Raw genomic sequence first — 18,153 nt, 5'->3', positions numbered from 1 at the left:
ATCACTGAGAGCAATTCATTTTATTTTAAACTCAATTGAAATTAAAAAATAAAGGTTACATCGTGCATAATACAGTTTTTCCCATTAACAAACAAGCTGACATTTGAATGAATGAAATTTGTAGTAATCATGGTAATATGATCAAAATGACAGAAAAATTTTCAAGTTAAGAATGAAAAATGAAAGAATACATTCTTCATTAAAGAAGTAAAGGGAATTTGACTGTTTTCGTTCAAATATAAAATGGATCAAATGTGAGACATGTATGCTAAATTAATGGCATCAAAGGGTAAACAGATAATGTTATGACAGATTTTTATATGGGTAATCCTTCTTTTTAGTACACAGATGTCCTATGGTTGGAAATTTTGGTCTAGGATACAGACATTGTCATTGACCTCATTTTCATGGTTCAATGATTAGATAAATTATTATTAAAATAGTAATTTAGTGTGATGTATGTTTGACATTATTTGTTAGATATTGTTGGCATTAATTGATGAAATATTTAAACATGTATGCTGAATAAGTCTGCTTGAGAAGGATAAATCTTCTATATTGTGTTCGTGATTTTACAGCTATTTATTAATCATCAATCACTCTTTATTAAAAGGTAGTAAAATCTAACACCCCTATCACTACTTTATTTCTACATGCTAATATTGGAAGAATTATACTACTGAATTAAACAAATAAGATATTTCTCTTTGTAATGAGCTTGTTAAGGAGCATTGAAACATGTTGTGTTATGCTGGTATAATCAATCCTAATTGGGGTAATACTGCTGATTTGTCTCAAGTGTTAATGAAGATAAGGTGAAGGTAGCATTTGGTTTGAAGTACAAAATTATCTTCATAAAAAAAAAAACTGCTTTAGTGCATCAATACTTTAGAAGACTTGATTTCATTAGCAATATATACTGTAAGGTACATTGGGCGTTGAGTTTAGTGATTGTGAACATTTTTTGATACAGATCTATTTTTAAATAGAAGGAGGAAGTAAAGGAGATGTCTTTGAGGAACCAACCCACCAATAAGATTTTGACAAAAGACACATACATTTATTGTGGTTATCAATAAAAGACAAGCAATTTGTATAATGGCATTACAATATTTATACAGTTAAATCTGCATGGAGGTCACCTCTATTTAGGGATATCTTGCCTTGTTTAATGGTCACTCTCTTGTGTCCCAATATAGGAATACCTTTGCACTTTGAACCTTGATTCAAAGGTCACCTCTCTTAAAAGATCAGTTTTTTCTGACAAGTCATAGCTGTGGAACCGTACCTCTTAGGTCCTTATAATATGTTTTGACAATTTGCAGCTAGTATGCAAATTGCCAAAAATATCATAAAGACCTTAGCACTACAGTTTCATAGCTAGCCCTAATGATGAACTTTATATTTAGGTTTGTCTTTATATGTTTTATCTGGTTGTGTTTTAAATAGTGCACATAAAAATGTTGTTTTTATTTGTCAAATGGTTAGGGTAACAATCTTAAAGAACATACATAACCTTGCTCCAAATGTTTATGCCAACTTTGAAATCATTCATAATTTGCCTACGTACTAACTAACAGACCTTACTTGAGCATTGAATTTAAATTTTTGGCTCGTTGATCAGTTTTAAAAGATAAAATTTAACTGAAACTTGTTGAGAAATTTTACCATTTGGTGTTGTGGAAAGGCAAAACCTATTGTATAAGCACAAAGTTATATGTATTATTTTTGGTTTCCTTTTACAGCTAAAAGAGGCTTACCAAAGCTGTAGTGAGGAGAATGCAGAAAACAAGCAGGCATTATTAGCAGCTCATAGAAAGGATGAAAAGTCTTCTCAGATGTTAAATGAACTAACGGCAGTAAGTTGCACAGGATAAGTAGGTCTAGGCTATAAAAAAAGTCTCATCTGTGAAAAAGTTTGCAGAATGCTATACATAGGGATGCTAATATTGCAGTTAACATTAAAGCTGTTCGAGATAGAAGAGCTCAACCATCCATTTTTTGTCTAGGATTCTTTTTAGAACAGTCAAGGAATTCTTAAGGAATTTATTAGTGTAAAATGTGTTTTATAATGATAATATGTAATTTGTGATTGTCACAAGATGTTTTCATGCTTTTAAGACAAAATTAAGATTAAAAAACTGTTTAAACAGTGTTTCAATATAAACTAGCACCATATCAAGCTATTACACAAATTTGCTGTTGAATATTAAGTATTTTAAAACTTTTTTTCTTAAACCAAACCTAAGAATTACTACTGCCCTATAAATATAGAGATTATTTAGTACCATATTTGTTAATGGACAGAGCTATATTGTTATATGTATGGAAGGCATAGTAAAAGATAGATTTAATGATAATGAGTGGGTGTTAAGTAAGGTTAATCTGATACATTGTCTTATATAGATATAATTTGTCAACATCTGGATTACATTGTCTTATGTCTTATATAGATATAATTTGTCAACATCTGGATTACATTGTCTAAGAAAGACATAAATTGTCATTAAAGGATGTGTTGTCATGATCAGGTTATACCTTACCTACCTTGTTTTATTTTGATTTTATATATACATGAATTCATGAAGATTAAGAAAAAAAATAGATGGACAGAATTTTATTTCATTCTCTAGTTATACATTTTATGTATATATACAGCATTAATTTTTTTAAAAGAATTAATTTCATACAAGCAGACAACAACTGAATGCTACCAAAATTAACTTAAAAGTACATTTTGACGTCATATTATAACCAATTATTGTATTGCAACATAAAACTCCTTTAAAAAACACAACCACATGTGAAAGTCAAAATTATAAGCAATACAAGATCTAAAAAAAATGACAATTTGATTGAAACCACTAACTGATTCCTTACAGAAGTTATTGCCCTTTAATGACAATTGCTAACAGTTTAGATAAATAGAAGCTGTTCTTATTATCTTGACAAATATATTAGATGGATAGATAGAAACTGAAAACAGCAGAAATTATCAGCAGTACACTATCTACAGTAGTAAAGTTGACATGAATAGTACTTTAACAGTGTGGTAAGATTTTAATATGACCACCATGACTTAAAGTAGAGGACCTATTGATTTGCTTGAATTATTTGGGTTTTTTTTTATTTTAGTTTGTGAAAGAACAGAAAGGAAGAATTGCAGAATTGTCTAAAAGTAAACAAGAGCAGAGTTCAGAATATAAGGTTGGTTTTACTGCAAATTAGAAAGCTTTCAAAGAACAGGGTATTGTAATGATTTCATGAGACAAAATCAAACAATCAGTTTTAAGATCAAATTAAAGAATGTATTGTAAATTCAGAAATTATTGTAATGTTTTTATTATTGTGAAAAAATGTGACAGGGTTATAATCACAATAATTTAAACTCACATTTTGAACTATTCTTATGAATAAAACAGGAATTTTGTCAATATTGCAAAACATTAAATCATATGTTAGTCTAAAATTACAAAATCACAATAATAAATGCACAAAATACGTTTTGAATTTACAGTATAAAAGGGTCTAACAATAAACGTTGTTCATCGTCTTTCCAGAGGTGGTCGACTTTTAGCTTATACTTTAGAGAATTGTAGTACATAGTTACTAATAAGGTAGAAAAGCAAGTTCAATAGAACATAAATAAGTCAATGTCAAAAAGAGAAAAAAAAACACCACTGTAATCAGATTACCTTGTCTAACAAGGATGAAGTTTTGGCAGTTGTCTATAGTAAAAGGAGAATTTTTCGTTTTTCCAACAGAGAAGGTTAGGTCAATAATGAAAGTACAATGTATATACAGACGTATATTGGTTTCAAGGTTGTCAAATATGTGATTAAGTCAGGAAATTTGCCCAGGTTATTTATGTATAAATTTGTCTCAATTCACTATTAGTACACGTTTTGTTTTAAGAGTTTATCTAAAATTTAGGTGAAATTTTAATCGTCACTGTCCTGTATGAAGAAATTATATATAAAAATGTTTCTGCTGCAATTTTAAAGTACATATTTATTTAAATAGGTATGTTTTTTTACGGCCACAAAATTTTTTTTGCGTCGTATAATGCTATTATGTCGTCTGCATCGTTGTCTGCTTCGTTGTCGTCGTCCGAAGACACATTTAGTTTCCGGACAATAACTTAAGTTTTAGGGAATGGATCTCTATAAATTTTTACCAGAAGGTTCAAAACCACTAAAGGAAGGTTGGGATCAATTTAAGGGTTATGGTCCCAAAAGTTAAGTAATTAGGGGCCAAAAAGGGGGCCCAAAATGAGCATTTTTGCAGTTTTCAAACAATCACTTGTGTTTAAGTGTATGAATCTCTTTGAAATTATCCCACAAGTTTCCATACCATGAAGGGATGGTTAGTATTGACTTTGGGGGTTGTGGCTCAAAATGTTATGGCATAAGGGCATAAAAGGGGGGAAAACTAGGGTTTTTTTTGGTCAATGGACAATTAAGACAATTTAAAAGCAGGATAAGGGAGGTAATTCAAAAACATTTAACATACAATGTTGGGTATGTTCAGATATACCTCCCTTACACCTTCTTGTAAATTATGTATAAAGGAATGTTAGGTTTTGGACTAATTGTAAAAAAGGGGGGTGGTAGTAGTTTTCAATATTTTTTTTTAAATTTCACAAATTCCAAATTTTTTAAAAGTTTGAAGAAGAAATCTTTTATTGCACAATATTGCGCAATAGATTTGTAAGATCTTGACATTTTTTTTGTGTCAGAAACTCATATTATGTCAAAAATTTTATCACGATCCAAATTCAGAGTTGCATCAAGCTTGAATGTTATGTCCATACTTGCCCCAATTGTTTAGGGTTCAACTTCTGCGGTTGTATTAAGCTGTGCCCTGCAGAGCACCTGGTTGAAAAGTGCAGTATAAAAATGATTTTAATTTCAATGTGCATTACACTTTTGTCTGGAATAACCCCATCATTTATGTCTGAGGCAAAAATTTAATCAAATATATGAAAAATTCAAGAGCATATTAAAACCTTCTACAGCCTATACAATACTGCCTTGGGTCTAAGGTCAACTATGCTTGAGGGAGTTGCAAACTTTGTTATATAAAATTTACATGAGTTTAAGCAAAACATTATTAATCAATATGAATGTTTTAAATCATGTCAATACACAAGCAAGTATAAGAATGGAAAAGAATTAGCCACATGTCTTTTTCTGTATTTGACCAATTTATTCAACATGCCACCATTAGATTACCATGACATGTAATTGAGGATGGAATTGAGGAATAGCAATGATACAACAACCTGTCCAAAGATCAGAAAACAGCTAAAGACCACTAATTGGTCTTTAATATATCGAGAAAATCTTGCAGGCAGTCTTCAGCTGGGCCCTTAACAAAAATGTGGATTAGCTCAGTGAAATATTATGCATGATTCTGGTCATTTTTTAAGTGAATGATCAAAATATTGTACTATTATGTTACTCTAAAGATATAATTTGGGTATACTTTCTTTGATTTTCAGAGCAGACTTCATTCGTTAGAGGAATATGAGGATGAAGCAAGAAGGAAACTTGTACAATTAGAACTTCTGAAAAAGGTAAATATGTATACACCTTAACATGTACAACTAGATATTATAAAAAAGGTGAAAATGTATACACTTAACTTGTACAATTAAAACTTCTAAAAAAGGTGAAAATGAATACACTAAACTTGTACAATTAGAACTTCTGAAAAAAGTAAAAATTTATACTTAACTTGTACAATTAAAACTTCTGAAAAAGGTAAAAATGAATACAATAAACTTGTACAAATAGAACTTCTGAAAAAGGTAAAAATTTATACTTAACTTGTACAATTAGAACTTTTGAAAAAAGTAAAAAGGTTTACATTTAACTTGTACAATTTGAACTTCTGTAAAGGTTAAAATGTATACACTTAATTAACTTTTACTATTAGAACTTATAAAATATAAAAAAATAAAGCTAAACTTTTATAAATAGAACTACTGAAAAAGGTAAAACTGTATACTCAAAAAGGAATAATGATAACTTCTGAAAAAAATTACAAGGTATACACTAAACCATTTCAATTATAACTTCTGAAAAAGGTAAAATGTATACACTAAACTTGTACAATTAGAAATTCTGAAAAAGGTAAAATGTATACACTAAACTCTTACAATTACATCTTCTGAAAAAGGTAAAATATATACACTAAACTTGTACAATTAGAAATTCTTAAAATGTAGAATGTATACACTAAACTTGTAAAATTAGAAATTCTGAAAAGGGTAAAATGTATACACTCAACTTGTACAATTACAAATTCTGAAAAAAATGTAAAATGGATAAACTCAACTTGTAAAATTAGAACTATATACTCTGAACTTGAACAATTAGAACTTAATACTCTAAAATTGTATAATTAGAACTTCTGAAAAAAAGGTAAAACTGTATACTCTGAATTTGTACAATTAGAACTTTTGAAATTGTAAAATGTATACACTAAACTTCATATGCATACATTTTTACTGTGACAATTGGCAAATTTTGTTATCATTTTTTACAATTTTTAATACATACTCCTAAGGTTTTAGAGTATTAGTATTGAATTAAAGACGTGTAATTGATACATACAGTGTTAGCTACCTACTAGTAATAATAACTATCAATTTATGATTTTAGGACAAAACTAAATTATTGGCTCAAGTGGAAGCCCAGGATTCTGTAATAAGTGGATTAAAAGCAGAGCGAAAACTATGGGGTCATGAATTAGCACAACAAGGTAGAGTGTTTTGAAGTATTGCTGTTAGTTGTAAGAATTTAAAAAGAAGGAAATTAATAGGCTAATTAACTGTTTAGAATGTATAAGATTGTGAGAAGCTTCATCATTCGGGCGCACTACGTTTGCGCGCATTTGGGGATTAAAATATTTTACGTTTGCGCACAGCTTTTGATTACATTTGCGCACATTCATTTTACAGGTAATCTCAGGTAAAAATAATAAATCATATATATTAACACAATGATTAAATTATAAATGACTATACTTTATTGGTATTTTAATAATAAATATGACTATCAATTATTAATTTTGAAAAAAGTTTGTTAATTCAAATTATATATTGTTCATATTGAATTCTAAAAACAATTTAAAACCCCGATATATATATATATCTTAAGTTCAAATGATAAATGGGCTATATCACAGATTTCTTAAACTTTTGTCTACACCTTTGACTTGTTGAACTGTATATGAAAATCGAAGAAAAATATGCGGCTTTATCTCCTTTTTCCCTGCCTAAGAAGAGACTTAGGCTAACTGAAGGGGTACTGATAATTGTAAATAATTGAACAAATTGATAAATAAATATTAAGTATTATGACCTGTATTTTCCCTAAAATATTATTGATTGAATTCTTTCAAAATAGGTGCCTTAGGAGACTTAGACTTGAACAAATTAATAAATAATAAAGTATTATGACCTGTATTTACCCGAGTTTACCTGTAAAAAAAATGCGCGCAAATGTAAGCAAAAGCTTCGCGCAAACGTAATGATTTTTGTGCGCAAATGTAATGGTAATGCGCGCAAACGTAATGCACCGCATCATTCCTATACCTAAATGTAGATAACATAATGTCATTGGTTGGATTTTTACAAGATGTTTACAACAACATTCAATATACTTTGATGTTTGCTTTGACACTCACTTGTATTACCCAGAATATATTAGATTCTGAAAAGGTGAATTTCATATTGAGAAATTGGCTTTCATCATGAAAAACTGATTGTAATCATGCATTGATCTGTCTACTCTTAATATTGAAAACATTCATATAACATTTGAATGTTTTATATATACTTTCATAGACTGTATGACATGTTAAATACATATGTTTGCTTTGCAGGTGCTTCTTTGGCCCAGGACAGAGGTAGACTTGAAGCCAAGATAGAATCTTTCAATTCAGAGATTGTTATACTCAAGAAAAGTTTAAATGTAAGGATGATTAAATTTAAAAGAAAGAAACATAGATTTTAAATGTTTGATGGATAGTCACATTACTGTTTATAAGTATGACATTATTTTTTTGCAAGACTTCTGTTCTGAAATCCTTGGAATTTATTGATGGACATTTAGAAAGTTTATTTTGTCAAAACATAATATGGTCAAATTTTCCTGAATGAGTCCAAACATTGTCACAATTAAAGGTTCTTTTATTCACAGTATGGTAAATTTCCATTAGAGAAGAGACATAAAAATAAACTTAACTTTGCTTTTATGATTTCAAATGTGGAATGGGAGATAACTGTTTTCTTTTTTTTTGGAGGCAAATCATTGTGAAATTTCTAGTTGAAAGTAAAAGACTCTAAACTGTTGCTTTATCTCTCAGTATTGATTTTTAAAATTTTATAGTAGAGAAAATTAATCAATCCCAAATGAGATTTAGTTCAAATCTCACTACTGACTTTATGTATTGTGTTTTGTTCTTTTAGAAAGAAACTGATGCCCTAAAAATCAAGTCAAAGATGTTAGAAGACCAGACAGAAACTATACGCAAGCTTAAAGAGGTACTACTAACACATATTTACATGCAGTTTTATTTTGTTATCTGTAGCTGCAATAAAGCGCAATGCATGTATCTGAACTCTGAAAACAAGGTTTGTTGTTGTTTCTTTCAAAAATGTTTTTTTTGCAAACTTCGAATAGACCACCTTTTGCAAACTTCATATAGACCACCGATATTTGAGCTCTGCGAGAGTTATTATACTTAAAGCCTGGTCACACATTTTTTCACAAAAACAAAGTCAGAAAAATAGATACTTGAAAAAACTGCTATATTAATACTAAATCGAAAAATTATCATTTGCATGTAACTAACTGAAGAATTTTTTTTAGGGATTAGTAGAGAGAGATGAAGAAATAAAAAAAGCAAGAGAAGAGGCTTTGAAAACTCAAAGAAGTTTAGAGGAACAGTTGAATGAAGAACGAGCTGGTTCCCAAGATGTACAGGTTTGAAAGGACAATTTACTTAATTGTGATGGATTATTTCCCTTACTTAATTGTGATGGATTATTTCCCTTTTATTGGAAATTCAATGTTATTCCATATATTAAAGTTGATAAAACAACTTATAGCAATTCATAGTATTGAATACTTAATTTGTATATAAATTAGATCTTGCTTATTGAATTTAAATGTTCCACCTATATAGCAGTGGTACATGTACCATTTCTTTATAGAAGTTACAAATTGTGTTAACATGTGTAAAAAAAGCAACTGAAACAGCTTTAGTGTTAACTTCAAGTTCAAATTGTATTGCATTCAAAAAGAAAAAGACAGTATAAATTGGCACTCACACCACATCTTCCTATATCTATATAAGAATTTGCACTGATTGAATTTTATTTATATTCTGATTTATCATATATTTAGTACAAAATACAGCAATTTTGTATATCTGATAAAGGTATTTTTTTTCCAGTCTGTATCAACTACCCTGTATCGCCTACCCCGTATCGCATGGCTAAACCCGTATCGCATACCCCGTATCGCATAGCAAAACCCGTATCGACCAATATCAGCCCTCGGGACTGATATTGGTTTCTCGTGGTGATACAGCATGCGATACGGATTTTGCCATGTCATATTCTATTTAAGAATTGAATGCTTCTTTTTGTAAATTTATTGGGGTGTAAAAGCGTTGATCAAAGTACATTTTGTATGAAGCGCGGAAGCGCTTCATTCTAAAAATGTGCGCACGGTCAACGCTTTTACAACCCTATAAAGTTACAAAAAGAAGCATTCAATACTTATAACTACATTTTTTAGCTATGATCATGAAAACACAAATTTTATATAATTTTTTATTTAATTCACCTGTGCACTACTGCACTTTACTGTTGGACCACGTGTTATCATGAATGAAAAGTTGTATTCAGCAATGCAAATGCTTACGTAATAACACGTGATGTGCAGTTAGCCAATCAGAATAAAGTATCATAATGAAACATACATCTAATGTAATTATATATATTAAATACTTATATTTGTTATAATTTATCCAGGAAAGATTAGATACACTAAGAGAAAGGAAAGATGATTTGAAACATCAAGTAGCTGATCTAGAGTCAGAACTAGAGGAATCTAAAAAAGCTCATAGGTTTGTTATATGAATTCCAATATGAATTATTAAAAAATCTACATGGTTATTTTAGAATTATTTTTGTGTTTATTCAAATTTGAAAGAATTATCTCTTATTATTTTGTTATTTTAAAATATACTACTTGTCAGAATTTTTCAAATTAGTTAATTATACGCCCGTCTTTTAGACGGGACGTATTATGGTATACCGTTGTCCGTCGTCCACACTTCGGACAATAACTCAAAAACACTTTCACCAATTTCCATGAAACTTAAGTGAATTGTTTATATCTATTGACGTGAGCTCCCTTTCGTTTTTTTTTTTAATTTCAGATTTTAAGTTTTGGATTTATGGGGCTTTATTCATAAAAAAGGGGGGATTTTCAACACTTCGGACAATAACTCAAAAAGGCTTTCACCAATGTCCATGAAACTTTGGTGAATTGTTTATATCTATTGATGTAAGCTCCCTTTCAATTTTTATAAATTTCAGATTTTAAGTTTTGGATTAATGGGGCTTTATTCATAAAAAAAGGGGGATTTTTAACACTTCGGACAATAACTCAAAAAGGCTTTCACCAATGTCCATGAAACTTTGGTGAATTGTTTATATCTATTGATGTAAGCTCCCTTTCAATTTTTATAAATTTCAGATTTTAAGTTTTGGATTTATGGGGCTTTATTCATAAAAAAAAGGGGGATTTTTAACACTTCGGATAATAACTCAAAAAAGCTTTCACCAATGTCCATGAAACTTTGGTGAATTGTTTATATCTATTGATGTAACAAATAATACTTAATAAAATCTGATGAAAACATAAAATTTGTAAAATCTTTAGTTCAATTTAAAACATTAAATTTCTGGTAAAAAATAGGTTCCATGAATGTCATACGTTTGTACTATTATTGAATGGTTGCAAGGATGAAAGCACATTAGCAGTCCCTGAGATACTAACTGTTCCCTGAGGCATATATCATTTTATGACAACATTTTTACTATCTAAGCTATGGATAACAATCAAATACTGTTTTTGCATATAGGATGTTTTACTCTTGTTAAAATTGGTTGCAATTGAAATCACAAATGATACCTTAGCATTGGAGCTTTTTTATAGAGTTCGGTTTCGGTGGAAGGGTTGAGCGCAATAAAAAATGTTATAAAACATAACTAGTCTACAATAGCACATAATAAGTGAACAAGTGACAACATGAAAATCTAACATGTGACTAAATATTCCTTAAATGTTAAAGGGTGTCATTTTATGAAAAAAATAAGGAAATCAAGTCTCCTAAACATTTATCAATATGATCATCTTGTGAATATTCTAAACAATAAAAAGGTAATAATCATTATCCACCATATTAAGCACCATTTGAACAACTTTTGCATACATCTTTGTATAATTTAGTATGGATTCCTTACTGTGTTCAACAGAATCTAACTATGAGCAATATACCCCAAGAAAATTACCTTCTTTCAAACTACTATAAAATTTGGAAATCAGCCATAGAATTACTAAAACCCATAATCATATATCACTTTCCTTATATTGCATTGAAGACTTCTATGTTATATGCCAATGTTAATGATATTTGTTTTTTATGCTAAATATTGAAAAGCTGAACTAGGTTTAATCATCAGTGTCTTCTTCACTGTAATCACTGTCCTCATCAGAAAAATCCTCATTTTCATTCTCAGAAGAGGCCTCCTCATCATCAATGAAATCTTTATCTTCATCATCAATGAAATCCTTACTTTCATCACCTACTTCCTCATTTAGATCATAACTTTCAGTAGAGTCACTTTCACCATCTTCACTTTCCCTGTTATCTTCTTGCTGCTCCTCATTGTCATTGTAGTCTTTTTTGCCATTTTTATACGCCCGTCGTCTTTCAAACAACGGGCGTATCATGCGCTAAAGCGCAGCCCTTTATTTTTATGATGATTTTGCATTCTACAGAAACAATTTACACACAAAAAGGTTGTACATATAAAAAAGAAGATGTGGTATGATTGCCAATGAGACAACTATCCACAAAAGACCAAAATGACACAGAAATTAACAACTATAGGTCACCGTACGGCTTTCAACAATGAGCAAAGCCCATACCACATAGTCAGTTATAAAAGGCCCCGATTAGAAAATGTAAAACAATTCAAACGAGACAACTAATGGCCTTATTTATGTAAAAAAATGAACGAAAAACAAATATGTAACACATAAACAAACGACAACCACTGAATTACAGGCTCCTGACTTGGGACAGGCACATACATAAATAATGTGGCGGGGTTAAACATGTTAGCGGGATCCCAATCCTCCCCCTAACCTGGGACAGTGGTATAACAGTACAACATAAGAACGAACTATAAAACATGTATTGTAAAGAAATGTTTAAAGTCAGCTGATAAATAGAAAAATCAGATGTTTATAAAATAATCGACTTTTTAATAGCTTTCAGCATATCAGTGCTTACTAGAATGGATTTATATATAAAATATTATACAATGTTAAACTTTTTAAAAGTTGAACTAGTTTGACAAGTTAGGGACGACATCAAAAGATCGATGTAGGATAAAAAACTTAAATCAAATAGTTTGTGGGGGTGGTTTAAAAATGCTATCAATCCAAAATGATTTTACATATATTCATATTGGTCAATCAATTTTTCCCAAATTAAGTTAAGAGAGGGGGTGTGGGGGTCAATGAAAAAACCATGTGAATTAAGTTTTTTATCCTACATTGAACTTTTAATATCGTCCTTTAATCAATATCTTATAACAAGTATTAATGTTAATGTTGAATTTTACCCACAGTATCCTAAACAGCAAATGGAAAGAGAAATCCCAGCTGATTGGACAATTAGAAAAACAGGTTCAGCAGATGAAAGATAACTGGGAAAACAAAGAAAAGAAATTAACACAGGAGAGAAACAAAGCTGTAGAGGCAGCTAGGTATGTAAAGCTTTAGAAACTTTGCATATTCAACTGTCTAGTGTAATTAAATGGGAAAAACAAGGATTGATTGTTATTTTCCTGATACAATGATAAATATTTAATGCAAACAGGATTTAAAGAGATTAAATATTCAGTATTATAACTTTAATTAATTGGGGTTTTTTTAGTGTCCCTTAAGTACATAACACTTACAAACCAGAGCATTAAGTAAAACATTAAAATACATTTTGCATAGGCTAAAGTCCTTTTAACAACAATCAGTCTTGTATGTAGAAGTCCAGATGACTATTATTTCTGATGATATCAACACTGAGGTGGTGAGTTCAAACCCTGCTTGTGCAGGTGCACACGACTCCAATCTTAATTGACTAGGGTTGTCAGTTTCCATATCGAAGGTCATGGTTTTCTCTGAGCACTCCCGAGTCCTCAACCAATAAAAACTGGCTGCCACAAAATAGCCCAAAGGTGGCATTAAAATACCTACAATCAATCATCAATTAATTAAACAATTATTGACAAAATTGTTATTGCCATAGTATTATTACATTTTCATTTTATAAAGGATATATAATATTTCATTGGATCACTAAATTTGCATGAGTTTTACTTTTATTTTACAAAGTGGAGAGGGCCAGGGGGTTGAATCTAAATTTTGTAATTGTGGCAGAAGCTGTCAAGTTATTGTATACTGGGCAATATATATTGTTGCAGTCTCATTATATTACATGTATTATCAAGTGTGTTGAAGGAGGATACTTACATGAAAACAAATATAAAATAAGACATAATTTGATGCTGCACATGAAATAACTTTTCATGAACATTGCATTAGAATTTGATGTTTATAGATAGTATTTAATTTTATATTACAGTACAGCAATAGAAAAGTTGCGGTCTGTAGACGACTCATTCAGGAAACAGTTAGAGGCTAAGGAATCATTACATCAAGAGGAGATAAACAGACTGGAACATGAGAAACAAGCTGAGCTGGATCAAGCTTATCAAAAGGTTAGCTTGTTTAGACAGATATGTATACAAGGATTATATCTTTTTTATTTGATTTCACCATGTTTTTATAGATTATCGTTGATTATCTCAACGAGATTTATTTTCTCACTTTAGCTGGTACAGCGAAAGCCAGAAAAGCATTTGAGTTGAGATGACCAATGATAATTTGTTTATTGCTATTTTACCTATGACGACGTTGTCAAGTTCATGTCAATTTCATTAGCAACGCCAGGTGCCTCCTAAGTTTCTAGCAATAATTTTCCATCTCAAGCGAATAGCATGATATGAAAAATCATTAAAAAAGATCGTTTGAAAAAATTTCTGGCAAAGTTAGATATTTTACTGCATGATTATTGGTTATTAAAGATGTCTTTTGATGGCACGAAATAAGGATTGTTTTATAAAATTATTGACATATTTGAGTTGTGACAGTTCTAGAATACTATAAATAATGGATAATGATATATACTAATATGTAATATGTTAATTTAGTGTTGATCACAAGCACTGATTGTAGATAGTGAAGAAAATTAAAGATTTAATGTACTATTACTGATTTTACTTAACATAGGTGTATGAAGTTGAGGAGGAAATGAGAGAATTACTTCGGGATCAAGACGCAAGCAAGAAAGCAACAGAAGAAAAAGTCAAACGATTAACTAAAGCTCTTGGTGATTTACAAACAGATCTGATGTAGCAATAACTAATATTGTTAAAAAATATGTTATTTATTTATTTAAACTGAAGATTTTCAGTATATGTTTGAGCCAAATAAGCTTTCAAACAAACATGTTAAGATGTTTCATTGCTGAAAGGACAAATTTAATAATGTTATAGATATAATTGTAATCCAACATATACTGTGGCTTAGTTATTACTTGTTGGATGTGGGTTTTGTGTGAACCATGAATCTAAATGTTCAACAAACTACAATTTTTCTGTAGGCTTTGTATGCAGAGATTGGCAAAACCACAAAATCAAATATCGATGAAAATGCAAGTTTTTCTGAATTCATGAAAATTGGTACCCACAAAAATAAATGAGTCCACAGTATGTAAAGTGGAAGAAAAAAGATAGTTTCAATTTTGGGATTTTTAAATTTCAAAGAGGGTAGATTTTAAGGCAAAAATTGTCTTCAAAACTTAAATATCTCACTGTCTCTATATGTGAAGCAATACTTTGTATTCTCACATGCAGTAAAAATCATTGTAACAAACTTAGGTTTTCTGTTTCCGATCTGACATCAGCAAAATTAATTATCAATGAAGTTTGTTGTCAAGCAGATGAGACATAGTTCTGTGGTAACAGTAGAAATAACATGTCAACACATTCCGAAATTCAAAATGTCGGCTTCCTTAGTTACAGACAAGGAGATAGAGAATTTTACGCTTGCTGTCATCCAATCAGAACAATTGTTACAAAATAATTGCATTAGAATTATAATTGATATTTTAGATTTTGACAGATGTTTGTTACAAACCAATTGTATTTTACATTTCAAATCCGTCCATTTCTTTATTATCATAATAATTTTGAATGTTTTTTATAACTGTTCCATTAAGTAAAGAAATTTAGGATTGATTTGTTACAGAGGTGAAATGTAAAAAAAATTTAACTAGAACTAAAAAGTATTGAATAGTGTGGTAGAGCTTCATACTTATGAGTTAAGTAGTTTGAGGAACTTGAAGAAATATTTTTATATATTTTATAGCCACACCCCAAAAGACTAGGTGTACTTATTTAAACACAAAGTTTGAAATTTTCGTATCATGATTTATCAGCTTTTTAAGATTTTCATACTACATGTACTGCAAATGATTTGAATTTTTGGAAGTAAACTTTGTATTGAAAAGTAAGTTTATTGCAATGTTTTTATGAATTTTTCACAGTATAATAATCTGGTTAGGTATTTCTGCTTGTCATTTTCATTAATGATAAATAAATTTTCACCATCATACATGCCTTTAAAGTACAAGTGCATTTTTTCCCATATATGGTTTGATGATGTATAACTTTAATCATTGAAATGACGTACTTATGACTTAATTTAAAGGTTAAAGGTCTTACTGAAAGATCCTGATAGATTTATTATAAACAGATTTTGTATAACTATTTGACGTATAAATAATGTAGTTATATAATGATCATGTTGAACAATAAATTAATATAGAAGATATTCGTTTTAAGTGGTTTATATTCATAGTTGTAGGTGTATTCAGTGAATGGTCATGAAAATATTTTTAAAATTAATAAAGAAAATTTTGTGATTGAATTATTGAAACCCTTGGAATATGCTCCTTTTTGTGCTTGGATTAGCTATCCTTATGCTATCACTGGATTAGCTGAGAAAAAAAAAAATATTTCCAAATCACATGTGTTTTGGATAAAAACTAGATCTGACACTAAGATTATCACCTCTTTAATTGTCAGATCACCAATTAACTCCCTCAAATTTAGAATGTATGTAAAAGTAGCCCTAGTCTGACACAAAATAGTGTTTTTGTTGTCATTGGTTACTAAACCAAACCAACAAATTTGTAGAAATGAATTTTTTGGTGAAAGAGAAATATATTTAGAACATTTTGAACCTAAATCTATTGAGAATTAATGTACTCCATAATATATTAATTTAAGTTTTTCAGAAAACAAGGGGTTATTTTTAGCAGTACTTGTTTTCCAAAAGGCAGTTCTTTCTTATAAGACTTTAAACATGGGTTGAAAATGGGCATGTAAAAAGGTGATACATGTACAATTCAGGATACATCTGGTTTCTATAAAGTTAACCTTGAAATAACTTCTTAAGAAAGCTGTGAAAATTGCAAAATTTGGTTAGATAGGGAGTTTCAATTGGTGGTCAGACACTTTTAGGCTTATACTTTCGGGCACTTTTCAGGAATTTATTGGGATTCAGTAATACTTTGATTTCTTAGAAGCTATCTCATCAGAAGCTTATAAATGTCCTATTTAAAAATAACAAGAAGTGGTTTGATTGCCTATGAGTCACCTCAGTAGCGGATCCAGAACTTTTGCTAAAAACATGATGTTGTATGCTAGAATTATAATATCCAATTAATTTGCAGTATCAAAAATCATTTATCAATGATGTAGTAGTCTGTGATTAGGTCTAGTTTATGCCACAAACTTTATGGTGAACCACAAGTGGAAGGTCAATGCAAAATTGACCCAAGCAGACCCCAAAAATGATAAGGACTTTGATGTTTTTCACATGACATGAAATTCGCACAGATCTTCCATTCTTATTTATGTAAGCAGGTCTTCAATACATTATTTATGTACAAAGGTCTTCAATACATAATTCTGTACAAAGGTCTCCCATACATAGTATATGTACAAAGATCTTCCATAAATTATTATCTGTATAAAGTCTTCTTTACATGATTTCTGTGCAAAGGTCTTACAAACATAATTTCTATACAAAGATATCCCACATATAATTTTATGTACAAAGGTCCACCATCTATAAATTCTGTACAAAAGTCTTCCATACATAATTTCTGTACAAAAGTCTTCAAATAAAAGTTAAATGCATAATTAATATCATAGGTCTTCTAAACATCATTACTGTACATAGGTCTTGCATGATTTGTTCCTGTACAAAAGTCTTCCTTAGGGAATGAGAACTGTTGCCACAAAAGGAATCTACAAGACCAACTTAAACCAAAGTTTGGCTGAATGATCCTTAGAGTATGGGTGGACATAATTAATTGTATTAAGGTCTTCCATACATTCTAGCTGCACAAAAGTCGTCCACACATTCTAGCTGCACAAAAGTCTTCCATACATTCTAGCTGTACAAAAGTCTTCCATACATTCTAGCTGCACAAAAGTCTACCATATATTCTAGCTGTACAAAAGACTTCCATACAATCTACCTGCACAAAAGTCTTCCATACATTCTAGCTGTACAAAAGACTTCCATACAATCTAGCTGCACAAAAGTCTTCCATACATAATTAAATTGTACAAATATCTTCCATACATTCTAGCTGCACAAAAGTCTTCCATACATAATTGTACAACGGTCTTCAATACATTCT

General features: G+C 30.0%; 1 protein-coding gene across 2 annotated transcripts in view; it reads left to right on the top strand.

Annotated features, from left to right (window-relative positions):
• LOC143080448 (leucine-rich repeat and coiled-coil domain-containing protein 1-like) overlaps window positions 1–16,271 on the top strand; it is a 99,732-nt gene extending 83,461 nt beyond the window's left edge. For both annotated transcript variants that reach the window (XM_076256301.1, XM_076256302.1), the window contains exons 17-27: window positions 1,746–1,859; window positions 3,136–3,207; window positions 5,504–5,578; window positions 6,669–6,768; window positions 7,894–7,982; window positions 8,480–8,554; window positions 8,883–8,996; window positions 10,052–10,146; window positions 12,947–13,084; window positions 13,960–14,095; window positions 14,667–16,271. In XM_076256301.1, the coding sequence (XP_076112416.1) occupies window positions 1,746–1,859; window positions 3,136–3,207; window positions 5,504–5,578; window positions 6,669–6,768; window positions 7,894–7,982; window positions 8,480–8,554; window positions 8,883–8,996; window positions 10,052–10,146; window positions 12,947–13,084; window positions 13,960–14,095; window positions 14,667–14,792 (1,134 nt within the window). In that variant the 3' untranslated portion in view covers window positions 14,793–16,271. The remainder of the gene's footprint in view (window positions 1–1,745; window positions 1,860–3,135; window positions 3,208–5,503; window positions 5,579–6,668; window positions 6,769–7,893; window positions 7,983–8,479; window positions 8,555–8,882; window positions 8,997–10,051; window positions 10,147–12,946; window positions 13,085–13,959; window positions 14,096–14,666) is intronic.
• The last annotated feature ends 1,882 nt before the right edge of the window (window positions 16,272–18,153 follow it).

This window comes from Mytilus galloprovincialis, chromosome 6, assembly GCF_965363235.1.
Source record: "Mytilus galloprovincialis chromosome 6, xbMytGall1.hap1.1, whole genome shotgun sequence".
Classification (NCBI taxonomy): Eukaryota; Metazoa; Mollusca; class Bivalvia; order Mytilida; family Mytilidae; genus Mytilus; species Mytilus galloprovincialis.
This window is presented reverse-complemented; position numbering and strand designations above follow the sequence as displayed.